The sequence below is a fragment of the Bactrocera latifrons genome, unplaced genomic scaffold, assembly GCF_001853355.1.
Source record: "Bactrocera latifrons isolate USDA-ARS-PBARC rearing strain unplaced genomic scaffold, ASM185335v1 scaffold_2, whole genome shotgun sequence".
Taxonomy (NCBI): Eukaryota; Metazoa; Arthropoda; class Insecta; order Diptera; family Tephritidae; genus Bactrocera; species Bactrocera latifrons.
In genome coordinates this window covers 3,942,971-3,955,594 of record NW_017535518.1, presented here as the reverse complement: position 1 = coordinate 3,955,594, position 12,624 = coordinate 3,942,971, and the positions used below count along the sequence as shown (strand labels likewise).

Genomic DNA, 12,624 nt, shown 5'->3' with positions numbered 1-12,624 from the left:
AGAGTGGTTGAAGAAAATTTTGCAGAAAAGCCTCAACCGGTCGATTAAAAAATTTCACGGTGTATTTGTAATAAATGAAGAAATAAGACTTTTTATAAAAACTTTAAAATTTTGGCCGCTCTGAAATGCAATTTGTTTCACTAAAGCCAAGGTTTTAGGGAAACTGCCATTTTATAGTAAAAAATTATATTTACTAATGTGTATTCATCAATATTTCAATAAAAGGTTTGGATTTTTGGATTTCGGACAACTTTAAGCAGAAAAAGCTTGCCTTTTATTAGAATAATCCAATGGGTCGACGATTATTAAACTACATTATATTCTATAGGTTAGTTTACGTTGGATAAAGTTAGGTTAAGCTGGATGGCTGATCCAGAGATCGTATTTGGCCTACAATATACAATTCTTTATGAAGCCAAAAATTGAACTCCTTCATCCGTTCTAATATACTATGTTCGGACGGACAACGAAAACATGTTTTCGTGGGAAAAATTGGTTTTCGTACGAAAACTTGTGTCTTCGTCCATATAAAATCTGTCAAACGAAAACACAGTTTTCGCTGAAAACGACTTGAAAACTTACATTCCACTCACTATAATCGGTGTCTGCTCTGTGTTTTGGCGGCCTGTCACTTGATATTTGTTTACACGCAGAAATTGCAGAATTTTCCCTTTGGTGCAACGGCACAACAACAAACACACGCAGAAAGTTTCAATGGCTGTAAAATATGTCAGATCAAAACCCAATGTTTATTTTTGTGCCGTCATATATCACTAGATTCGCCGATGGGTGGCATTTTGTGCCATCGTGCAATCTTGCAAGAACAAGAAAATGCCGCTTTTATATTGTCAGTGAAAACTCATGGAAAACACAAATATTTTCAGTGTCGGTCCGAAAATAATAGTGAGTAGATTGGCAAAGCGCCTTGTGACAAGTACTTTTCTCAGGCGTTTAATTTCTATTTCCACAAGTTCGTTGGAATATCTGAAAAGTGAGATTAATCTGGCAAACGCGGGACCATCAAGAAGGAAGTGTTGCGATACTTCCACCTCGACTTCTTTCATACAGATTCTACAGCAGGCAAGCGGTAAGATTATCAACCTTAAAAAATGAAAAAAACTAGTTAGATAACCCATAGATCAAAAACCTTTTAGAACCCCAACAACTAGGCAGAGACTAGCCTTATTGAGGGCAGAGATCCATCTTAGCCCAAAAAAATCTTGAAATCCAATCAACCAAAGGCGTAGCACCCACCCGTTCCCATTGTATTCTATACGTGTGCTTTAAATTTTTTTATTATTAGATAAAATGACTTTTAAAAAAGGCAACCAATTCGTCAAAATTTTGTCCAAAAAAAAAAAAAAAAAAAAAAAAAAATAATAATAATAATAATAATAATAATAAATATGATAAAAAATATATCTTTGGAATTTTTTAAAATTATTTTTTAACATTTTTTTCACTATTTTCTTTTATCTTAATTTTTTTCTCTTCTTAAACTGATATTTCTACTGGTGTGAGTCTTATAAAGTTTAAATACCTGTATTCAGGAAAATCACTCAAAGTTATCAGTAATTAATTCATAAAAAAAGATGTGAAACTTTCTTTCACTTAAATTTCCTTGAACCCAGCCAATTTAAAGCTCATTACTTCATGGTCAATGTTCGCAAACTTTTCCACTCACTGTGTACTTAGTTCTCTCACTATCTCTCTACTCACTTGACAGCCAACATCACTCAAACTAACGGCTAACACATTTAAATAAATTCAATACAATAATAATAAAACTTTTAAATCAAATACGGGCGAATACTTACACCTTCAGCCAACCTAACAAGTAGAACAAAAATTACACTAGCTGCTTACTCTAACTCTATCAAATTGCAGTACCGTTAGTTTTTTTTTCTCTACCAACCTTTTCCTCTTGAGTGCTCAGCACAGCTAATGCAAACACGGCAAGTTTTTAATAAAGTTTTGAAACAAAACTTGCACAGAAGTTGACAAAAAGTGCAAAAGAAAAGGGAAAAACAGAAAGAAACAGTCAGCGCCAAGTATGCGCGCGGCGGAAAGCGAGAAAATAGGAAATAAAACAATTTTTGTATGCGCCGCAGCCAACACTTTTTCTAATGAGTGGTTTCAGCAAATGCACGCCAAGTGGAACAAAGCAAAGCGAAGTTGAACTGAGTTGAGTGGAGTGAAGCGCAAAAAAGCATACCTATCCGCGCACCGCCGTTTGCAGCGTGCGCGCATGTAGTGAAAAATCAGCGAAATGTAAAAGTGCTCAAAGTCAAGTCTGCCAGCCAGCCTTTCGTGTAAATTTTTCAAGCTTTCAAGCGCTTTTTTCAATCGCTGTGCCGTTACTTGGCTACTGGCCTGTTACGCGCCAGCATTTTTCCTAGCGCTATTCAAATGTTGATTTAAGCAAAAGTTTGTGCCGTATGCGCAGTACGTTGGGGATGCGTTTTATTTTATTTATATTTGCATTTTGCGCTACAGCGAAGTGGTAACTAAGCAAAGCAAGAAAAGTTGTAAGAGGATTTTGATTCATTTTACGTGTCTTTGAACTTCAATAGGCAAATGGGCGACATATTCGCTGCCTAGGGAACCATTACGTGAGAGGTTTGCGTGTGTGTTTAAAGGTGTGTGCCGAGTTATATATTGGATCAAGCGTATTATGGACAGTTTTTTTGTAGGTAAAAATGTGAATTCAGAGCTATATAGTAGATATTATATATTATTATACTCTCGCAACAAAGTTGCTAAGGAGAGTATTATAGTTTTGTTCACATAACTGTTGTTTGTAAGTCCTAAAACTAAAAGAGTCAGCTATAGGGTTATATATACCAAAGTGATCAGGGTGACGAGTAGAGTTGAAATCCGGATGTCTGTCTGTCCGTCCGTGCAAGCTGTAACTTGAGTAAAAATTGAGAAATCATGATGAAACTTGGTACACGTATTTCTTGTCTCCATAGGAAGGTTAGGTTCGAAGATGTGCAAAATCGGCCCACTGCCACGCCCATATACAGTTCAAAAATGGAAGAAATCGGATAATAACCACGTCCACCACCCATACAAAGGTTATGTTGAAAATCACTAAAAGTGCGTTAACCGACTAACAAAAAATGGCGGAAGAAAGCTTCACCCAGGCGTTTTTTTTAATTTAAAATGGGCGTGGCGTCGCCCACTTTTGGACCAAAAACCACATCTCAGAAACTACTCGACCAATTTCAATAAAATTCGTTATGTAATATTTYCTTAACACCCTGATGACATGTGCGAAATATGGGTGAAATCGGTTCACAACCACGCCTTCTTCCAATATAACGCTATTTTGAATTCCATCTGATGCCTTCTCTGTATAATATATACATTAGGAACCAATAACGATAGCGGAATAAAACTTTACACAAATACGGTATTTGAGCTGAGGTGTGTATCCCTTGCGGAAAAATTGTCGTGATCGGACTATAACTTTTCAATACAATTAAAATAAATAAAAATACAATTCAATACTCAAAGTACACAAATTGACCTAATCTAATTAATTTTACAGCAAAAAAAAAAAAAAAAATATGTAAATGAAATCTTGATTATCACTTTATCATGCGAAAGTATAAAATGTTCGGTGACACCCGAACTTAGCCCTTCCTTACTTGTTCTTAATATATCTTTGATTTGTTGATGGGTCAATGATTATATTTGGCATGATACTCCATTAAGATTATATGATTATATATCACATGATGTTACTTTAAGATCATATAGACATGATATCATGTTCATTTCATAAAAATGATGTGATTATACGTCATCTTTGTCATTTAAAATTGTATGACTATAAGACACTTGATGTTCCATTAATATTAAGAAAATCAATGACAATTGAGATCATATGATTATGTATCACAAGATGCACATTCATAATAACTTTTCCGGATCACATGACACAAATTATCATATTTCAACCGTAACAACACATGACGAGACAGTGCCACAGCATCACATGATGTTGGGAAATTCTAATTAAATTTTTCAGAAAATCATGTGACTATTCATCATGTAGTGTACGATCAGATGATTCAAAATTGTCTTAAGTCAACGAGTTTTTAATGTGTACTCGATCCTCTTCTTCACATTAAAAGTTAAGCTAGTTCATTTCAAGTGACTTGACTCTAAATCACTCGATCATATACCTGAGAGAGGTGGATAGCAATATCTGACTAATATACGAGTTATCTAAGATTGATAATAAGCAGGAAATATGCATTCAGATGTCATATGATATTTCATCACGTAAAATGCAAAGTCACAGCAATTTACCAAAAAAATTCACATTAACTTGAAATGATACCATTTGATATCACATGACCTTACTTTTTACTTTATCATGCTAATTTAAGTCATAAACGTGATGTCATACCATATAATGATATTCTATAAATCATATCAAATTCCTCATAAAATCATAAAATATTATCTACTATTCAACAATTCTCAATTCTCATATCATATTAAATATTCCTCATGAAACTTACCTTAACTTATTTTATTCAACTGTCAAACAGGACAGCTCTTTAAGCTTAAAATAATTTAATTCGGACGTTGCATTTATCCTTTCTCCTTATTTACGTCATTTATTTATTTTAGTTTCTACTTTAATTTAATTTTTTCGTTAGTAAGTTTCTACCTTCATTCATTCATTTGCTAGGATACAGTTTGTCATTAATACGATTTCCCTCAACTGCGCTGCTGACACTCTTCCAACCGCGTCACCGAAGGATATGTGGCATCACCAGTCAAGTTGGTTGTCGTGGCTTTTCAACACGTCGCATTGCGTTACAGCGCCACGCTAGACGTAGATAAAGACAAATTCACATGCGTGTACATGTGTGTGTTTCAACGTGAATGATGGCAGTAAATGCAGTTTGTATTTGCGTGAATATGGGGTGTGTGCGTGACGAATAAAGTCAAGTGCGGACTATGTCTGCCGCCAAAAATTGGAAGGGAGATATACCCTACACGCATATAGAGTGGAGTTCTCGGGAGTATATTGAAATAGATATTTTTATTACATATGGCTTAGGTATAATTTTAGGCGCGAACATTTTATTTTTTAAACATTTTTGAGGAAAACATTTTTAGTAAATTTATTTCAATTTCAAATATAACATATCACGCTAATTTTGCATTAGGTATACTTTTAGGAGCCATACCAAAATGTTAATATTTTTGAAGAAAATAAATGGTTTTTGTAAATTTACGTAAATTTTCTATAAAAAATAATGTTTCGCTATATTTTTTGCCTTGAAGTATACTTTAAGGCGCTAAACCAATCTTTTTTACATTTTTGTAGACAACAGAATTTGTATTTAAACTTTTTCCAATTTTCTAAAAAAATTTCAGTATGTCAAACCCTTCCTGGGTATATGACAACAGCCAACGATTCTTGCTCACTGTACCGCAAACTAGTGCTTCTGCAACAAAACGCTATCTAACGGTGGTTGAAAAATATGGGGAAAATGAAATATTTTCACGTTTTGTGCCGCGACTTTTGTATGTGCGAAAAACAATTAACGAGTTTTCTATTACGCGGCAGTTGGTTCTGTTTTAAACACATTCCACACATACATTGAGACATATACGGAAATATTTATGTGTATGCGTTTATGCGCGGTGATATCAGCGTTTGCCATGGATGAGTCAGATAAGTGTAATGTGTTTGTTGTTGGAGGTGTGACAAGCACTCTTGAGGGAAAAGTGCACTTCCACACACGAGTTTACCTGCGCATTTTGCGGTCGTGGCTGCTAAAGCTTTTAGACATTTACGCTTAAAGCCTTAAGGTGTGTTGTACACTTATGCGAGCTTTATTTGTGTATATTTTCAAATGTTGTTGCACTCAGATTACATTGAAAACATTGCATAATTAGGAAGTTAGCGAAATAGTGGCTTTTGATGTATGGAATTAATTATGAAATTATCATTTTTATAAATTTAAGAAGTAATTGGGCGATTGTGCATCACGTTGGTGCTGAATTGATGCTTTTATATAAATTATGGCAAAAAATATTATTCAAAACAAAATTTATTTCTATAGGCTGTCTGAGAAGCAAAACTTTTTTGATACATATAAATGTTCATTGCAGAAAAACTCCCTCTCAGCAAGTATGTTATTTTCGAAATTAATTTTAGCTTAAAAAACAAATAGTAACCATAAACTCTACATATTTTTATATAAACTTACCATTTGTTGCTGATTTTTCGGCTTTTTCACCAAGTCTGGCACTTTAAACGACGTCACCGCTTCAATGACTTCCGCGAGTAGCAGACCATCGCGGCAGTCTGTTGACAAATCGGTGACTTTCTTTTTGGATTTGGCACGTTCGAGATAGTAGTTGGCCCAGTCGGTGTAAATCTGGAAAAAACAAAATAAAATAAGTTGAATGAGAGAATTTAAGAAATTTCATATACGAAGGTGACTCAACAACTCGTTCGTAATATTTTTGCTGTTTCAAATACAAAGCTTTCTTAAAGTCATTTTACGAAAAGTATAGAGTAAAAATAAAAAATAATAAAAATGTAATAACATTAAAATAAAACTAAATAAATATTGAATGGTATATCCACTTGTAAGTAGGTTTTTTGAGGTTTTTGCAAAAGGAATTCTTAAAAAAGCGATTATCTCGAGAAGTATTAATGATAGCGATTTTGCTCACGGATCTTTTTTGTAACAAATAAAATTTTCTATAAGTTTGTCATTTACATTTTTTTTATAGCTTTTCCTTTTCCTCTGAGCTATAGAAATTTAAAGACAAAAAATCGCGATTTTCATGTATTTTCAATGGAACATTTTTACAGGCCTAGTTGAGTACTTAATGTTAATATTAAGGACTCAAATTTAATGAGGTCAAAAAAAAAAAAAAAAAAAAAAAAAAAAAAAAAAAAAAAAAAAAAAAAAAAAAAAAAAAAAAAAAAAAAAAAAAAAAAAAAACACTCTGGTGTAATACACACACAAATATCCTTATGATATAAGTATATTCCTTAGCTCATTTAGTTGTGTCTTATTCTATACTAGACACATTTATGTATGTATGAGCAAATGTGTTGAGTGCCAATCGATTACGTATACGCCCTGGTGACCTCAAGCAAGCTAGCAAGCAAGCAATAAAACACAAGCCTATGCAAAATTTGGCAAAGTCGCTACATAACCTACGCCCTTCCAGTGATGTTATCATAATTATTGGCAAAGGACTTTTGTAATTTCCGCACGCCAACGTAACAAGCAATGCCAAGCCATTTTTGTTAAGAGGCAAGGAAGAATTGATGGTGCTACAATTGCAATTACATGGGGATTTACATATTATAATATATGTATATATAGTTGTAAGTATTCAAAGTGACTTCTTGGATATGTTTGATTAAAACTTGGCTGAAAATATACAAAACTTATTACATTTGTAGAGAACAGCCATAACCAAAACTTTAACAAATGAAATACGGAAACCAAATGCAAATGTTACTTGTTGGCAGTTTTGAAATAAGAAACAAACATTTCAGCAGCTGTTTTTCACAAAATATTATGTAATTGAACTTGAGAGTGCAATGAAACATGTATTTGAAATAAAATTCTACTGAAATGTAGAACACTTGTTCAAAAATAAAATTCCTTGCTTAGGAAAAATGTAATTCTTGCATGAAGCAGCATATTTTATGCGTAGGAATTTTAAATTTCGCAAACATTTTCATAAAAATACATTTGTATATATTCATAAATTTGAACAAAATCTGTATTAACTCTGCTCCATTTCAATTGTGCATTGTTGCAGCAAAACAATTAGCAACTGCAATGCGCACAAATTACGCTTTTGTATACCCTTTGTGGTGCTGACAGGAAAATTTGTTTCATATTTCCTTTAGAACTAGAAAATTAAGACATCAATAAACATGAAAATGCAAATTTCTGCATCCACTATGCAAGAAAACTAGCTTAGAGCACCTGCTGCGCTCATGTACATATTGGATTATGGTAGGGCAAAAAGAAACTGGCTGGATGAAAGTTGGGTTTTAAGAAAGGTCAATATTTACCAGAACTGAGATGGTGGCAAAAAGTGTATTAAGGGACTGTGTGTAGTTAAAAATGTATTATTCTAAATAACAATAGTATTCAGTACAGTCAACAGTGGTATAAAATCATGTTGTTCTTTAAATTTTTTTATATACATATGTGTAAGTAGTGTATGCATATATTGTCATTAAAAATGACAAATAACATAACATCACTTTTCATAAGCTTACAAGTGAAGGAGATACAGAAACCACTTAAATTGAAACAAAATGTGAGTTTTGGTTATAAAATGGTTATTTATTGGTTATATCCTGGTTATGTATTGGTTATATTGGACAGCAGAAGCTTAAAAGTTTATGGTACAATACGCAGTATGATGTAATAAATCGTAAGCAATAAAAAACTCAATTTCGAATTGTTTGATGATACGTTGTTTTGCATTTTAAGTGACGATATCTAAGAAATAAAAGTCTTTAAAAAACATTTCCGAAAATCGGAGCATAAATTTTTATAAAAAAATGTCATTAGACTTTCGGAAACGAATCGACCTACACGGTTCCTTTTTTGTTAAAAAATCCATAAAGGTATACCCCGAACAAAAAGCAGAAAGTTTTTTAAAAGCTTAAAATTGGTTAGTGGACCATTTTCTGCTCCAAACTTACTAAAGCCATGACCTTGTATAACACAACTCAATTGAAACGGAAAAAACTTGAAAAACGCATGTAATATTTCAAGTCGGACTTCCTCAACCGATCCACTGTACCACATTCGTATCTCACAGTAACCAAAACAAAGAACACAAAACTCAAATCCTCAACAAGCCAACACAAACTAACTAGCAAAGAATAAAATACGGCCTGAAGTTGACTACAATAAAATGGAGAATCTATGATGATGGCGGTGATGATGCTAACTCCATTGCCGCCAGTAACTGTTGCTGACATGAAAGTAATGTAAGTGCAAGTATCCATAAAACGAAAGAGAAGACTCAAAGCACACACAAGAGGTAACTAAGTAACAGCAGCGCTGTTAGCAAGAAATAGTTCGACTGGTGTTAGGCGAACGGTGTGTGGAGCCTGCAACAAATGCCTAAGAATTCCAATGTAGGCTGCCTATTTCGCAGGCAGGCCTGATAAACTTGACTTTCAAAAGGATAAAGAGCATGTGAAGTGACAGTCCTTTCAATTTAAATCCAACCGAAAATATACAGGCGAAGTGGCTGAGCAAAGCGGCTTACACAACAAGAAAATTGTGTGAGTGTGTGAGCGCATTCTTTTGCCGTATAAATTCTTTTATTGTGCCTGTATTTTTTAGTAGTAAGGGCCTAGCATAACAGAATCATTGGTTGCAATGTGCGCTCTCATGCAGTTGCCAATGGCAACAATTGTTAGAAAATTCATGTTGTTTGGAAAATTTTACGGAAAATCTAAGTAAGAGAATGCAAACGCATATTTATTTGTTTGACATTTTTATTTGTGAAAAAAAAGTAAATAGTAATAAAACTGTGAAGTTAGTATATGAAATGGATTTAAGCAGAGTTTGAATGGAATGTTTGGCTTTAATAACAGCAGTTTGGAAAGTAAATATTTTGTAAGAATTTCAGTTCGATAATAATTATATTAAATTCTTAATTGAGTTATTATAAATTTACTACAAACCTTCAAGTAATCAGCGCCCAAAAGTGTTGCAACGTCGTCGCTGGATCCTTGTATACTTACACACCGGCCCAACATTTTTATTTTTCGAGACGAATTTCAGTTATTTTTACACATTTTAAAACATTGTATAAACAGTTGTTTAGAAAACCAAAATTTTCACTAATATAAATTCATCCGAAAAGTATGCCAAAAAAATCAGTTATATATTGTTTTACGAAATGACATACTTTTTAACTATTTTAGATACAACATTTTTTATCTTAGATAGCAGTTGCACAGAAAACCAAAATTTCCACTACCGAAAATGTATCCTAAAAGTATACGAAAAAATTCGTGATATTTTTCTTGATAAAACGACATTTTTTTTAACTATTTCATATAATAAATATCTTATAATCGATAGCGAGTGTCAAAAAAACAAAATTCTTTACTCTCAAAAATGTATTCTAAAATTATGCAAACAATATTATCTGTTTTCATGACGATGTGACGCACAATTTTTTAGTTATACATTTTAGAACAGTTTTAATAAAGTTTTTCATGTAAACAAAATTTCCCACAACAAAAAGTTAACCCTAAACGTAGTTAGTCTGTTCCACTGTTTTTTTGACTACTTATAAATAGTTCAAGACCTTTTAAAATATTTTAAATAGTTGTTGAAAAATAAATTTCCTATTTTCTACAGCAATCGCTATAGAAATCAAATTTCCAACTATTAAAAATACTTCCTAAAAGTATGCAAAGAAGTAATAACTATTTTCAAGGGGAAAAAATTATGATTCTTCGCTAAAATAAAAGCTAAATACTACTTTTTGCGCATTATAACAAAAACTTAAGCAATAAGTCAGCCATTTGGCCTTTTGCGCCAAAAAGTATGCAACAATTTTATTCCCCATAAAAGTACTTAGTGCAAGCACAATTCACACCCAAAACTAATTTGCATACAGAATTATGTTACAGATTTTCTTGCCTAATTGTTTTGCAAAGCCTAAAGGTAGGCTATAACTAGCGACATAACAATAAATGTAAACGACCAAAATTAGCATTTCGCGTTATCACAGAGTGCGCAAAACGCGGCAAAGCATTTGAGCTTTAGCCCCTGCACAATTATAGTGAAATATTATTTCATTGAAAATCGTCTACGCGCTTGAGAGTATGCAATAAAAATAAATATTATATTGAGAGCATGCCACGTTGAGTGCGAGGTATTTGGGTAAAGTACTCGAGCATAAATATTAAAATTTTATGTCAAAAACATTAAGCAAATTGTGCGTGCGTGGGTGGTGCGGCGTAAAGTGCATATGGCTGGCCTTATCAACGCACAGCAGCCACGCCTAACGCACAGAAGTCAGCACAACCCTTTGGAAAAGTGTTTTGCAGAAACGTGAACCAATTCACCTAACCCTAAATGGTCATATGGCCACTTGCTGCGCTTGCCGTTAGCATTAGCATACATTTGTTCTACATATATTGCATATTTCCGGGCGTTTTGAGTGGCAGCCGCCCTCAACTGTGCTACATAATTGCAAATGAAAGTGCAAAGCAGCATAAAAGAAAGTAGCTACTAAGTCACTGCTACTTTGCCATGGAGCACGTGTTGCTGGTCATTTTTCGGTGGTGGCACGCTGCGCCCAAAATTATGCACAACCAGCCGACAAGAGGTTATTGGCCGAAGTCTCTTTGCTGCATGTCGCTGACACTTCCATACTACCTACACCCTTGTCAACAGCTTTTGACAGCTAAAATTTTAAGCCCAAAAGTAGGCTTTGTAGTTCAAATACATGTCTTAAGCTAGTAGAGTTCGTTGAAGTATTGAATTCCGGCATTCGGTGGTGGTGTTCCACTGCCTATAAGAGCAACTCACACACACTGTGTCAAATCAACTAAAAAAACAGAAACGTAAAATCAATTTTCGACATTTCTTGCTTCATCTGCATGTGCGCCTAAAGGTATGCAGCTGTGATAATAATGGGCAACCGCAGTGGCAGTATTATACGCAATGGCAAATTGGGGATAAAAACAAAAAGCCAGTGATAAATATGTAGTGAAATTTATGCAAAATGCCGAGATGATTTGCAAAATACACGAAATGGGTGGCATGTCGGAAGTGATACTTGTCGAATTTGCAGCGCAATACATGTTGAAGGGGATAAACGATTGGGGGTTGCTTCGCATAAGTGTTGAAGTGAAATAAATTGCTGACGCCATCGAAGTATTTTAAAGATTTTAAAGACAGATACGCAGGCAATGACATTTGCGATATGAGTGAGGTTGTAAAAAATTACTACGCAATCAATAAATATTTACTAGTACTTGTGGGGGTGATATAAATGCATACATACAAGTGTGAAGCAGAAGAAGAAAATATTGAGAGACAATTATATTACTAGAAAGGTTAAAGGTTTAAGGATGTAGGATACATTGAGCTCTTTAATATTTTTTTATATTATTGTTTTCATATTGAAAAAATTTATTTATATTTATATAATATTTTTTATATTCATATTTATTAAATATATACAATACTAATCGCTTTTTGTAATACTTCATCTGATGAAGTAAGATTTCCGATAGTTTCTGTTTATGTAAATATAATAAGTAAAACTCAAAGACCAACCAAAATATACTAATTATATCTGTGTAGTCTACATTCATGCGCACTTATATTTTTGTGTCGTATACCACTGTTTCTTCACAACTTCTCTTGCCTGTAACGCAGTTCCTTATTTTGATATAATAGGTTGTCAAAAAAGTCTTGCGGTAATTTTATTGAATTTTTTTTCAATTTTCAATTGTTCATAAAATTTTTTTTTGATGACTCATGCCCAGCTCTTGACCTACTATGCCGGTCTCTTTCGACCAATTCAGCGAGTTTATCGCAATTTTCGACGACAGGCCTTCCG

General features: G+C 33.5%; 1 protein-coding gene across 1 annotated transcript in view; it reads right to left on the bottom strand.

Annotated features, from left to right (window-relative positions):
- The window catches only part of LOC108967868 (protein sickie), a 369,021-nt gene that overhangs the window by 285,046 nt on the left and 71,351 nt on the right, over positions 1-12,624 (bottom strand). Inside the window, exon 2 of the mRNA XM_018931510.1 lies at positions 6,243-6,413. Within this exon, the coding sequence (XP_018787055.1) occupies positions 6,243-6,413 (171 nt within the window). The remainder of the gene's footprint in view (positions 1-6,242; positions 6,414-12,624) is intronic.